Source organism: Rhineura floridana, chromosome 6 (genome assembly GCF_030035675.1).
Source record: "Rhineura floridana isolate rRhiFlo1 chromosome 6, rRhiFlo1.hap2, whole genome shotgun sequence".
Classification (NCBI taxonomy): Eukaryota; Metazoa; Chordata; class Lepidosauria; order Squamata; family Rhineuridae; genus Rhineura; species Rhineura floridana.
Genome location: NC_084485.1, coordinates 153,598,803 through 153,613,448, shown reverse-complemented (window position 1 = coordinate 153,613,448; position 14,646 = coordinate 153,598,803). Strand labels below are relative to the sequence as shown.

The window sequence follows — 14,646 nt, the reverse complement described above, 5'->3', positions numbered from 1 at the left end:
GGCATCTTCCTCCCTCCAATAACCCCTTTCCAGGTCAAAGACCCCCTCCTAAAAATTCCTCATCCTTATTGCCTCCACCATTACCCCCTTATCAGGACAACCAACATTTCTATTTCGCGTTCTTTTCCAAACCCAAACTTGGCCTTTCCTCCCTCCGTAAATTGCATTGAAACTAATGCTGATGAAAGTTAAAGAGGAAAGCACAAAAGCAGGACTACAGCTGAACATCAAGAAGACTAAAGTAAAGACAACAGAAGATTTATGTAACTTTAAAGTTGACAACGAGGACATTGAACTTGTCAAGGATTATCAATACCTCGGCACAGTCATTAACCAAAATGGAGACAATAGTCAAGAAATCAGAAGAAGGCTAGGACTGGGTAGGGCAGCTGTGAGAGAATAGAAAAGGTCCTCAAATGCGAAGATGTATCACTGAACACTAAAGTCAGGATCATTCAGACCATGGTATTCCCGACCTCTATGTATGGATGTGAAAGTTGGACAGTGAAAAAAGCTGATAAGAGAAAAATCAACTCGTTTGAAATGTGGTGTTGGAGGAGAGGTTTGCACATACCATGGACTGTGAAAAAGTCAGATAATTGGGTGTTAGAAAAAATTAAACCAGAACTATCACTAGAAGCTAATATGATGAAACTGAGTTTATCCTACTTTGGAAACATCATGAGAAGACATGATTCACTAGAAAAGACAGTAATGCTTGGAAAAACAGAAGGAAGTAGAAAAAGAGGAAGGCCAAACAAGAGATGGATTGATTCCATAAAGGAAGCCACTGACCTGACCTTACAAGATCTGAACAGGGTGGTTCATGACAGATGCTCTTGGAGGTCGCTGATTCATAGGGTAGCCATAAGTCGTAATCAACTTGAAGGCACATAACAACAACAGGGCATAGTGCAGAATCCTGTGTAGTGGCCAGCCAGATGCACATTGCCTCTGCATACAGAGGTTCCATTTAGCTATTATTGCTAATAGCCATTGATACCTTCCATAAGTTTGCTAATCCTTTCTTTAAGCCATCTAGACAACCATACCAAAATGTCTCCAACCTTCCACAAATGGTGCTCCTGTTTCTGTATGGATAAGGTAAGGGACAGAGTCTGGCAGCCTGGCAGCCTAATCTGATGAACCATGGTGGTGCCAGTCTAAACTGAAATGTGGCATAAATAGGAAACAGTAACTAAAAGTGCATGCAGCCAGATGGTGTGCACCCACATCATACTGCATCAAATGCCTATACTGCAGTATATTGCATTTGTACCATTTAGAAGACATTGGTTCCATTTTACGTCAGAGGAACTACACATGACAATTAGTGTTAGTGTTAGTATTGAATCACTTCATGTAAGTCTCAAGGTGTTTTGTAAGCATACAATAAAAACAACACAAAAAACCATCAAAGTAGCTTAAAACAGCCAAAATAAACATGCAAGGCAGTCAGTGAATTCATTGCACAGAGTTCTTTCTTGTATATAATACTTAATAGCTCTGAGGACATAGTAGCTTTCTCTCACCAGTAAATAACGGTACCCTCTCACCTACTGGCAGACTTCTGATTAAGAAGCAGGGTTTAGGGCAGGGGTGGGGAAACGTTTCTGGCCAGAGAACCAGATCTTGATCTCCCCAACCCCGTCGGGCCAAAGTTGACAGGTGGGCAACTGCCATAGTGACATCAGCTGATGCTTCGCTTTGACGCTTTCAAAGCGAACTGGAAGGCCCACTCTGATCTACCTGGGATGGGAGCACACCTTCAAACATTCTCCCTTCTGAGATCCTCCCTCTGCAGAGGGGGTTGAAAGTGTGCTCTGATCTGCCCATCAACTACAAATGCCCACCCTGACTGGTGACATCAGCTGGTGCGGAGATGGGAAAAATAGTCTGGGGGCCAAATTGGATCCCTGGGAGGGGCGCAGGCTGGAGGTTCCCCATCCCTTGCTTAGGGTGATATCTCCTGGCCTACACAGTTGAAAGTCCCATAGCCTCCCTTTTTAAAAATTAAGCAGTGACCCCAACTCTGTTGAAAGCAAACTACAACCAGGAAACACCTAATTCTGCCCCTCTGTACATAATAATCCACTCATCATTCTGCCCACTCCTTCAACACCCTTCAGAAAAAAAGAATTCTAGCCCTGCTCTCTTTTTCTTTTTTTAATTAATTTTTATTGATTTTCAGAAGTTATAGTTCAACATTGTCAGTGGAACAAACAGTGGAGAAAAAGACAAACAATATCAATTACCTTTACATACAAAACTATAGAATCCAAAACCCACAGTCTGATTACATTTCAGTGAACACATGGTAAGGAGAAAATGAAAAACAAAGCTTAAGCTTAAAAATTATACAAGGGAAAGTATTGACAATTGTGCATTAGAAGAAAAAACTCAATGTATAATAGATGATAAGGTATCTAGAATGATTATGCATTCCAAATCCTGGCAGAATTTGTTGCAGGATTTCTATGTTCTTCTTGGTTCACAAAAGTGATAAAGTGATACCATGCCTTACCAAAGGGATTTGATACACCCTTCAGTATTTTTTTGTGTTAACTTTTCCATGAATGGGTCCATCCTGCTCTTTCTGCCTGTTGTCACAGGCAAGTTCTCCTTTTTTGCCAACCCCCTGAAAAACTTAATTTGTGCAAAGATCCCAGCAGGAGTAAGCCCACAAGTCTGTTTTCAATACTAGGGCAGAGTCCTTGAAATTGGTACCTCTGAGCATGTGCAGAGTGCTTTTACCGCTGCCATCTCCCAAACTGATGGCATTCAGGAGAATGTTGCCTCTACGTGCATCCTCAGACAGAGGTTTCAGTATAAGAGTGGAGCCTGCAGTCCGTTCCTTCAGAGTAAAATCCATGCCTGATTTCTTCTATCTCCCTCTCCTCATCATTTCTTCCAGCGACCTCAGTCTTTCTTTCCTTTTGATTGAAGAATGTTCCACCACAGCGGAAGAAGACAGTTTTCATTTTTTCAATGCTGCTCCTGATACACAGTTTATCAGTAAATTGACAAGAGGGGGTAGAGGGTTGAACCTTGCACTGCCATTGCCCCTGGATTCTCCTGCCCTCTATCTCCCACCCCTGCAAACTTCTTTGAAGCTCTCCTGGCTTTTTGCCACTCAAGGAGCTGGCAGAAGCAAAGAGCAGACAGAAAGGAGGAGGGCAGCAGTCCTGAAACCAAAGGAAGGAGGTGAGCCTCAAAAGATGCAGAAGAAAGTGGTTAATTTGTTTAGGGCAGCACCTGAGGAAGTGCTCTCCCAAAAGCTACACTTCTTATTCAAGGGACAAGAAGTGACAACCACTTTTCACAAATAGTATGATACACTCAAAACACACTAGGCAAGAAATTGGTCTGCTTCTGTAAAGACACAACTTCTACAGTACTTTTTGACATTCACTTCTTTTTAAGCCCATAATAAAAGCATCTAATTTTGCATTTAATACTGAGGGTTTTGAAAGGAAATTTGTTGTTTTTAGAGGGTGGGGAGGGAGGAATCAGCAAATGTCTTTAGAAGAGTACATTTTATGCCTGTTTCTTTGCATGTTTCTTAGACTTATGTTATGTTTTTCTTTGGTTCCGTTCCTATCTCTCAGACCGGCATCAATGTGTAGCATTGGGAGATGAGGTTTCAGACCCTTGGCCTCTCAATTGTGGAGTTCCACAGGGTTCTATCCTCTCTCCCATGCTATTTAATATCTATGTAAAGCCGCTGGGGGCCATCATCAGGAGATTTGGGTTGCAGTGTCACCAATATGCGGATGACACTCAGCTCTATCTCTCATTTAAGTCCTCACCAGAGTTGGCTGTGGATACCATTTCCAAGTGCCTGAGGTCCATAAGTGAATGGATGGGAGGAAATAGGCTGAAACTGAACCCCGACAAGACCGAGGTGCTGCTCATGGGCGATAAGAGAAGGTTAGGAAATATAGACCTGGTGTTTAATGGGGTAAAATTGCCCCTGAAGGACCAGGTCCGCAGCCTCAGGGTCATTCTTGACTCCCAGCTGTCCATGGAGGCTCAGGTCTTGGCAGTGAGCCGGGCAGCTTGGTATCAATTATGTCTGATACAGAGGCTGCGACCCTACCTTCCTGTCCATCTGCTCCCACGGGTGGTGCATGCCCTGGTCTCCTCTCGCTTAGACTACTGTAATGCGCTCTACGTTGGGTTACCCTTGAAAACGGTCCGGAAATTACAGCTGGTACAGAATGCGGCGGCACGTTTGATTAAGAACAGCCGCCGCCGTGATCATATCACTCCGGTGTTAGAAGATCTACACTGGCTACCAGTTGTTTACCGGGCCCAATTCAGGGTGTTGGTCTTAACCTTTAAAGCCCTATACGGTTTCGGCCCAGGTTATCTGAAGGAGCACCTCCAGCATCACCAAATATGCCGCCTAACGAGATCAGCCTCACAAGACCTTCTCTCGGTCCCACCAGGTAAAACAGCTAGACTGGTGCGGACCAGAGAGAGGGCATTTTCGATTGTGGCCCCCACCCTCTGGAATTCCCTACCCTATGACCTTCGCCATGCCCCCTCCCTGGCAAGTTTCCGCCGAGTCTTGAAAACCTGGCTATTTAGGCAGGCCTACAAGACTCTTGGGGCGGACTAGTTTTATTTTGTATAGATGTGGGTGGTTTTAGATTAATTGGGGATTTTGGTTTTGGTTTATATTGTATTCTGGTTTATATTGTATATGTTGTATATTATTTTATTATGTATGTCGCCTAGAGTGGCCGTTAACTCGGCCAGATAGGCGACTCAGAAATAAAATTTATTATTATTATTATTATTATAAACTATTACTGTTTTGTGGCATTAACTTAAATCATGGGACTAAAAATGACAGGGGTATAATATACTAAAGCTGGGCCAATATTTCTCAGAAAAGAAACTCCTCCAGGGATGAAAAACCTGGAATACCTGGTTTCTGATACAGACATGATATAGAGCTGATGAGGAAGCAGGAGAACAGCGGTCTAGCTGTTGAACTAGTGAAAAGGGAGTTACACTAAAAAAACCCAAATGCCTTTTTTTGTTGGGAAGGTGCTTCAGCCCCTTGATCATTCTTCTTGCCATTTTTGCACCTATAATAGCCTCTTTTTCTTCTTTCTTTTTAAAATATTAGGTGGCCAGAACAGTATGCAGTGCTCCAAGCGCAGCTGCCGACTGAAATAAAAACATGATGCTTGCCATTTTACTTCTGATTCCTTTCTTAAAAATTCCTGCCATCGGATTTCTTGTTTTTCACTGCTGCTACAAACCGAGTTGATAAGTTCCACCAGAAAACCAGGCTCTCCTTCCTGGATAGCCACATACTTCATTCATTTTCTTGTTTGCTCTTCCATTTCTAGGTGAGTGCTTTTGCTACGAAGGTTACATGAAGGATCCAGTGCACAAACACCTTTGCATCAGGAATGAATGGGGCACAAACCAAGGGTAGGTGACTTTTGCAGGTCTCCGGAATTGTTGCTCAGCCTGAATGGAGAGGACAGTCCTGCATGTCGAAAGCCTGGCCATCTGGCTACACTGTACACAGTGTGCATTTAAGGATGAGTTTTGGAGGTTTATTCTTTTGTTGCAACTAATGCAAGCAGAAAGCCAATAAGGATCAATAACTAAGGAGGCAGCCAATGGAATATGGCAGGGATCCAGACAAAGTTGGAAAAGTCAGAGAGCTAGAAGTTGAGGGAAGCCAGATGGGAAGTACCCACGGTGGTCTGGACTAAAGCCTAACCTGAGACAGACAGTTTTAAGGGAGAGCTCTGGCCAGGCTAGAGGCTAGCCTGATAACAGTGAGCAACGGTAGCCCTCTATGTAGCCCCAGGGCTGTGAAAGTGCTGTGTTTGATTTCTAATAGAGGAGGTGCTGGGGCTCAAGCCCGTTTCAGTGTAATGCCCCCGGAAGCCCTCTCTATCCATCCTAAGTATGTGGTAGGAGACTGTGGTTGCTTGGTGATGAGAAAGAAGAGGGACTCTGTAGATGCTCAGAGTCACTGATTTTTATTATTATCCACACATATTCCAGGATTCAAACTTGATATTGAAATAAGATTCCAGGGCTCAGCTCCAGTAAGTTTTGACACAAATTAATCCCTGTAGATGTTTTCTTGAGTGAAAGTCACAGAGAAGAACTCATTTCTTCTTGTGGAGCTACACATCTTATGCACTTGTCTGTTTAGGCTCTGCTTTACTATCTAGTGGATAATCCAGTTGCGCAATGATATATTTTTCTCTGTTCTTCTAACACTGCTCCGAAAGATAGGTATGTGTGGTGAGTCTCTTCTGTCAAATGGCCAGAGTTTCAAGGAGCTGTCTGGATCAGCAGGTGAAGGCTATTAGTTTAAGTCATTGATAGAGTATAGGGCAAGTGCGTGATTGTTGCTTTTATTGACTAAATTGTAAATGGTGTGTGTGTGTGTGTGTGTGTGTGAGAGAGAGAGAGAGAGAGAGAGAGAGAGAGAGAGACCACACTGCCCCCTTGTGTTCACTGGCAGCTTATACAGATGTCAAAGCTTGCAGAAGGATCCCTGAATCTCTGCAGGTCCTAGGATTACCAGATCATTGCCCAGAGATCTCACATTTGCCTTAAAATGTCTCAGAGAAGCAAAAAGAGTGTGTGTATTTGTATACACTACATTTCAGACTATTTTTCTGTGAAGCATCCAAAGAACATCAAAAATAATTGCAAGAAGCAGTTTCTAAAAATATTTGAAAATCTGAACCGTATTAAGCAGCCACCATAATCAGCCTTTAAAACAGCAACTCGTGGCCAGTTCCTCTTGGGGGCCCCAGTCCCTGATATGGACAAAACCATTGGCTTCAGCAGAAGGGTGAATGAGGGGACCACTGAAGGAACTTGGATGAGATGAGAGGCCCAGGGACTGCATGCTCTCTCTTGTACTGTATTCATCAGCAGGGTCTGAAGGGACAACACCTGAATGTTAAAAAGTATCTTTTGTAAGTACAGCATCTTGGGTTCAGACTCTTGTAGAGCGGACAAGATGCAAAAGCAGTTCTATAGGAAAGGGCATTTCAAGAGGTGTAACTTCTATGACAAGTTACATCTTGTAAGACAGCCTCAAATGTTTAGTCATGCCAGGTTTAGAAAACAGAAACAATTTGAGCCTCTTTAAATGGGACCAAGACCCTCCGTGGCGCAGAGTGGTAACTGGCGGCAATGCAGCCGAAAGCTCTGCTCACAGCCGGAGTTCGATTCCAACGGAAGGAGGAAGTCGAATCTCCGGTAAAAGGGGTCGAGGTCCACTCAGCCTTCCATCCATCCGTGGTCGGTAAAATGAGTACCCGGCATATGCTGGGGGATAAAGAAAGGCCGGGGAAGGAACTGGCAATCCCCCCCATATATACGGTCTGCTAAGTAAACGTCGCAAGACGTCACCCTAAGAGTTGGAAACGACTCGCACTACAAGTGCAGGGACACCTTTACTTTTTTTTTAAATGGGACCAAAAAAAAGACAAAGCAAAGAAAATGTTGCGAGGGAAGAGAAAGAGGCAAAATTATACAATCCTGAGGCTTGAATTTTCACAGGGAGACACTAAACCAACAACCAACAAACCACACACACACACACACACACACACCAAAATCCTCAGAGAAAACAAGATTGTGTATTGTGTATTGGCAGCTCTGTGTTAAAGCTTGGATTAACTCCAGTTCCTTGACTGAGCAGGGAGGAGGTGGCAGAAGGTCAACCTAGTTTCTTTCCAACAAATGGCTTTGTGTTCATCTATTGATTGAACTGGCGCAAAGTAGACTCTCCTCTTAATGCCTCATGTGATGGGATTGCCTAAATCATTTTGTAGGAATGTAAAATCTACAAGGTGTAGACTCATTCACTTTACAAATATCTCTAGTTCACTTTCTATTCCAGACTAACAATAATCACACATTCATGTAATTAGTGTAATCTAAACCTCTTTTGTTCTGAAAAATGCCCTAAAATTCAGGACCAGACTTCGCATTCCAGTGGAGCTTCAAAATAATAATAAAAAATAAAATAAAATAAAATTTTATTTGCTAGTCGCCTATCTGTCCGAGCTAACGGACACTCTAGGCGACTTACAGCAATGCAAAATACAATATATAAATCAATATACAGTCAACAAACCATAACATCAATTCATCTAAAACCATCCTTCAATCAGTACACCATAAAAACTAGTCCACCCCAGAAACCCCATAGGCCTGCCTGAATAGCCAGGTCTTTAAGGCTTGGCGAAAACCCATCAGGGAGGAGGTATGTTGAAGGTCCAAGGGAAGTGAGTTCCAGAGGGTGGGGGCCACAATCGAAAATGCCCTCTCTCTGGTCCGCACCAGCCTAGCTGTTTTGACTGGTGGGACCGAGAGAAGGTCTTGTGAGGCTGATCTTGTCTGGCGGCATAATTGGTGATACTGGAGGCATTCCTTCAGTTCCTTCCAACCAGTTGCCAGTAGCCGCAGGAGGGGAGAGTGATCTTGCACTCAGGTCCTGCTTATGGGCTTCCCATAAACGTCTGGTTGACACTGTGAGAGCAGGATGCTGCACTAAATGGGTCACTGGCCTGATCCAGCAGACGTTTCTTATATTCTCCATTAAATTCCTCTCCCCTCCAATTGTGGTGGTGAAATTGGGGTGAGTTTTGGGTTAGTCCTAACTAGCAATGGGCTCCATTCCCACAGTAATTGGATTTACCATTAGATTATCCATTATTTCTGATATTCTCAATCTTTGTGGAGAGAATTTAGAAGTAGCAACTCTCCACACCTGTTTTCCAACTGGTTTTTTTTCCTGATTCTGTTTTTAAAAAATTCGCTTTGGAAATTATCAGTAGTGTAAGCGATACTTTTATCAACCTTAATTTTCGATGTGTATTTTTGAAATGTGTATTCCCTTTCAGTGATGTCAATGAGGTGTTGATGATAGCCATTACAATTCATTGATTGTTGTATTCTGAACTATCAGCTCCAATATCAAAATTACATTACATAGCTAATTGAAAATAAGCAGGCCTCATTTAATTGGGGGGGAGGGATGAGTATCTTAGGAAAGGAAATTGACTGACAGAAAGCAGGAGGGGGGAAGACAAGACACTGACTTGATGATAGGCAATTATCTGCCTAATCTGCACGTGCAATCATTACAGAATTTAGAATAAAGATCTATACCAGTGGAGACTCATGAATAGATAGCAATTAGTCCTAACCCACATGATTGCATTGTCACTTGTAGCTTGGCCCTAAGTGGATGGGGTTCATTCAGCTGTTTCTGTCTGAGGACCTGAGTGAGTACTGGCCTATGCATGAAAATGGAAATGGACCGCCTTCAAGTCGATCCCGACTTATGGCTACCCTATGAATAGGGTTTTCATGGTAAGCAGCATTCAGAGGGGGTTTACCATTGCCTCCCTCTGAGGCTAGTCCTCCCCAGCTGGCTAGGGCCTGCTCAGCTGGCCACAGCTGCACAAGCCAGCCCCTTCCTTGTCCGCAACTGCCAGCTGGGGGGCAACTGGGCTCCTTGGGACTATGCAGCTTGCCCACGGCTGCACAGGGGGCAGGGCACGTCACCCCTGAGCCACTCACTGTGGGGGTGATCTTTAGCTGGCCCTTGACACCCAGGAGACACGAGCGGGGATTTGAACTCACCGACTCTGGACTCCCAGCCAGGCTGTCCTCCCCACTGTGCTATATAGCAGAATATGTTGACAGAATCCTGAAGCAGTGGAGTGGTCTACTTCAGACTGCAGATAGGGGAATCATATTTTAAAGCTTTTTCCATGCAGCAACTTTCTGCAAAAATAATAAAAAAAATCACATCAGTGAAAAAGGGTTAGGTCAGCTTCCTCATTGCTATCCTCACTTTCTACTCACATCAATGTTTTTGTTTGGTTGTTAGTTGGTTGTGGCAAAGCATGCCAAGACGTGAACCTCATCTGTACTCTGAAGTGGTAAAATCCATTCTGCTACTTCAGGATTCTACAATTTTATGCTGCTCTATGTGTTGATGAGACTTGACCTGTGGAGGTTCTTTAGAGATGTTCCTGTCATTCCAGGGATTCTGTATTGTCTAGAGACATCTGTCATTCTGTATCATCACACAGTGGAAGGTAACAATACCAGATGGCAGATAGTTTGTTGAAGCATTCCATGCCTTAATTGTAGTCTGGATTCTGCCACCATTGCTAATGCCACAGGTCCTCCGATACTGAACTGATGGCATGGGCACTATGCTATTTTGGATGCCTTGCTTTCCTCCCCCACCCCTCAGTTTAAGTTATCAGATGAGTTACAGGTCAATGCATGCTAGCTGTATATGGACATTTTGTTTTTCAAAAAAGCAGTTTTAATCTTATAACAACAGAAAAACTGGTTTCAAAATAGAGTAAGAACACAGCATTTAGGGAGAGTGGTGTTAAGCAATCTCAGTAAGGGGTCGGGATTGCAGTTCAAGATTGATAAGAAGATAGTCAGGGAATACCTAGTTAACCTAAATGAGTTCATATCTCCAGGGCCTGATGAACTGCATCCCAGAGTATTGAAGGAACTTGCTGATGTACTCTCAGAACCTCTTGCCATCATCTTTGAGAAATCCTGGAGAACAGGAGAGGTGCCGGAGGATTGGAGATGGGCAAACGTCATCCCACTCTTTAAAAAGGCAACTATCTAGATGACAATGCTGTGATCAGTAGGAGCCAGCATGGGTTTGTCAAGAAAAAATCCTGTCAAACTAATCTCATCTCTTTTTTTGATCGGGTCATAGTAGATGGTGGAAATGCTGTAGATGTCATCTATCTAGATTTCAGCAAAGCTTTTGACAAAGTCCCCCACGACCTTTTGATTAGCAAACTGGTCAAATGCAGACTAGATGGAAATACTGTCAGGTGGATTCACAACTGGTTGGAAAACTGTACTCAAAGAGTGGTCGTCGGTGGCTCTGCTTCGGACTGGAAGGAGGTCTCGAGTGGAGTGCCACAGGGTTCTGTCCTGGGGCCGATACTCTTCAACATTTTTATCAATGACTTAGATGATGGGGTGGAGGTAAGCCTTATGAAGTTTGCGGATGATACGAAACTGGGAGGGATAGCTAACAGAATGGAAGACAGGAATAAAATCCAAAAGGACCTGGATAGACTAGAAAATTGGGCTGAAATTAATAAAATGAAATTCAGTAAAGACAAATGCAAGATCTGCATTTAGGCCACAAAAACAAAATGCACAGGTACAGGATGGGAAATACCCGGCTTAGCAGTAGTGCGTGTGAGAAGGACCTTGGAATTGTAGTGGATTGCAAGTTGAACATGACCCAGCAGTGTGATGCTGCGGCAAAAAAGGCAAATGCGGTTTTGGGCTGCATAAACAGAGCTATAGTTTCCAGGTCGAGGGAAGTAATAGGCCCACTATATTCTGCATTAGTCAGGCCTCATCTGGAATACTGCGTTCAGTTCTGGGCACCTCATTTTAAGAAAGATATAGACAAGTTGGAGCAGGTTCAGAAGAGGGCGACGAGGATGATAGCCGGTATGGAGAACAAGTCTTATGAGGAAAGGTTGAAGGAACTTGGCATGTTCAGTCTGGTGAAGAGAAGGCTGAGGGGTGACATGATTGCACTCTTTAAGTACCTGAAGGGCTGTCACATAGAGGAGGGTACAGATTTGTTCTCTGCTGCCCCAGACAGTAGGACTAGGTCTAATGGTTTTAAGTTGGCGGAGCGTAGATTCAGATTGGACATTAGAAGGAACTTCTTGACAGTAAGGGCAGTTCAGCGATGGAACCGACTACCTAGGGAGGTGGTGGGATCCCCTTCGCTGGATGTCTTCAAGCAGAGGCTGGACAGCTATCTGCGGGAGATGCTCTAGCTGTGGATTTCCTGCTGTGAGCAGGGGGTTGGACTCGATGGCTTACAAGGCCCCTTCCAACTCTATGATTCTATGAAGAACAGTATACACAACTTTATTGTTGAAGTCAATAAGACTGAGTCCTTAATTTTGTAAAATATTTACTGCATAATAGACTTCCTTTCATAAACATATAAAAATGCTTAATAAACATGAAGGAAAGCTTTCTGAATAGTAGGTTCACAATATACCTTTTTAAAGAAAAAAAACGACCCTTTCATCCAAATGAATTTTTTCAGATCACTTTATCTCTTTATTTCACCCTTTAGCAAAAACACCCGCTCTTGCTCTATTCACCATAATAACTGCAGAATAAACAAACTCTTAATTAAGGGGCAAAATGGAGGTGATGGGAGGGAGGAGGAGGGAAGGGAATGTTTGATCATTTGCATATTTATTGAGTTCAATGGGATTTACTCGCGTGCCATCATGCTTGAAAATGAAATGGACTGCCTTCAAGGTGATCCCTACTTATGGTGACCCTATGAATAGGGTTTTCATGGTAAACAGTATTCAGAGGTGGTTTGCCATTGCCTTCCTCTGTGGCTGAGAGGCAGTGACTGGCCCAAGGTCACCCAGTGAGCTTCGTGGCTGTGTAGGGATTTGAACCCTGGTCTCCCAGGTCGTAGTCCTATGATATGTAAAACTGCCTGTGGGGGGGAGGGGAAAGGGGAGGGGAGGAGGAGGAGGGTGAAGGAGGAGATTGGAAGGGGATGGGGAGGGGATGGGAGGGATCAAGGAAGGGAGACGAAGGGGATGGGGAGGGGATAGGAGGGGGGAGGAGGGGAGGACAGGTTTGATCGTTTGCATGCTAATTGAGTTCAGTGGGATTTACTCCTGTGCAATCATGCTTAGGATAGGTGAAACAGACCTGCAGGAAGGGTGGGGGGGAGGGGGAGGGCAGGAATGGGAGGGGAGGAGATTGGGTGGATGGGCATTGGGCAGAGGGGAAACCCCTTTCCAAAAGGAAAACTTTGTGAACAGTATCATTCTTCCCCCACACACACCTTTTTTTATTCTACAGCAGGCACATGTAGCCTCCCACCCCAATTTAAACCAAAGCTGTCCCTGGCCACATCCATACCAGACCTTTATTTCACTTTAGGCAGTCATGGGTTCTCCCAAAGAATCCTGGGAAGTGTAGTTAATGAAGGGTTCTGAGAGTTGCTAGGAGATGCCCTGTTCCCCTTACAGATCTTCAATCAGAGCAGCTGACTGTTAAACCAGTCTGGCCACTGGAGCTCTGTCCAGGGAATAGGGGTCTCCTCTCAGCACCCTTCACAAACTACATTTCCCAGGATTCTCTAGGGCAAGCCATGACTGTCTCAAGTGAAATAAAGGTCTGGCGTGGGTTTGGTCTCCTGATCAGGCAAGCCCAGCAGCTGTGAGTCTGGGTTTTAGAACTCTGACAGTTGGTTCTTACTGAGCATGGCCCATGTTATCATAGGGTCCCAGCCAAAATTTCTTAAATAAATTAAAAATCAGCCAGGCATTTTTGTAACTTAAGCTGCAGAAGATGAAAGTCAGAGTGTGGGGCAAGGTCAGTAATAGCTGTGAACATGGCTGATTTTTAATTAACATATTATGAGAACTCTCAGAGAAAAAAGTCCAAAAGGGCTCTGAGGTTTTTCTCTCTCTTTTTGCACTTTGAACTCTCTATTCTCTCTGTTTTGTGTATTGCCATGAGAATTGACAGGGTTGTTAAGCAAGCGTTTCTGAGTTCAGGACTATAAGTTTTGTAAGGTTTTGTTTTGAAATGAGCTTATGGGAAGCATCAGAATGGCAGGGGGGGGGTATTTTCAATTTAACATTGTGAAATGCGAAAAATCCATGCTGGCTATAGTATGCAGCCACTCTCGTGGCTGTATAATAACTCTTCAAGAGTTATGTCGGTATACAAACTATTTTTTGGGGGGGGGGTATTTAAATAATTATAGGGTGATTGTGATCATGAAAAATCCACCCTCAATCAAGGAAAGTCTTAAGTGAGCAAACTTTTGGGGGCTCTTCCAGAGGAGGCTTTTGTTGTGAACTCGCCCTGGCATATTCACTGATTTTTTCAGAGAGACTTATTCTTAAATTGCTCCTGTGTAAAACAAGCTGTTATGTTTTACATGGAGCCTGTCATTGTCTGTCATGTCACAAATTAAGAAGAAGGCAATTTCCCCAAAAAATCTGAGGCTGGAGCAAAGCTCGGGTGTGTGTATGACAGATTCACCGACTGCAGATTCTGTAGTGGAGCACTGATTTGCCCAGTCGTGATCTGCCTGGATCAGATCAGGTGATTCTGCTTTGGATTCTGAGTACAGCAGATTATTCCTCTATCCCTAGATATCATTGAAGTGATTGGCCTCTTATTTTGTTCCTCATGAGTGATTTAACATTTTGATCATGCAGGCTATGGATTTGTACTATCGACTTGATTCTGTACATTTATTGACTTTTCTTTTTAGTTTTCTCTTTGCGTTTTAGATCATTTAGATCCCCTGTGGTTTTTTTATGCTCCCAGCACTACAGAATTACCAGGAGAGGACAAGAGCAGGCTTAAGTGTGTGGAAAATTGCTCAAATTAGAACTTAATCGTTGTGATGGCCTATGGGCTGAGGAGAAAGGGTTCTAGCCTGCTAGCACATATAAGAACACTAAGTGTGGATTAATTATCCCTTCACACTCTTTAGCCACGCTATCATAATCACAATCATGGTGGTTAAAGAATGTCAAAAGAGGTAGAATTGGATTTTCT

General features: G+C 43.7%; 1 protein-coding gene across 5 annotated transcripts in view; it reads left to right on the top strand.

Moving 5' to 3' along the window:
- Positions 1-14,646, top strand: part of ASTN1 (astrotactin 1) — a 326,486-nt gene that overhangs the window by 173,500 nt on the left and 138,340 nt on the right. For all 5 annotated transcript variants that reach the window (XM_061634180.1, XM_061634179.1, XM_061634183.1 and 2 more), the window contains one exon: positions 5,367-5,451. In XM_061634180.1, coding sequence (XP_061490164.1) covers positions 5,367-5,451 — 85 coding nt within the window. The remainder of the gene's footprint in view (positions 1-5,366; positions 5,452-14,646) is intronic.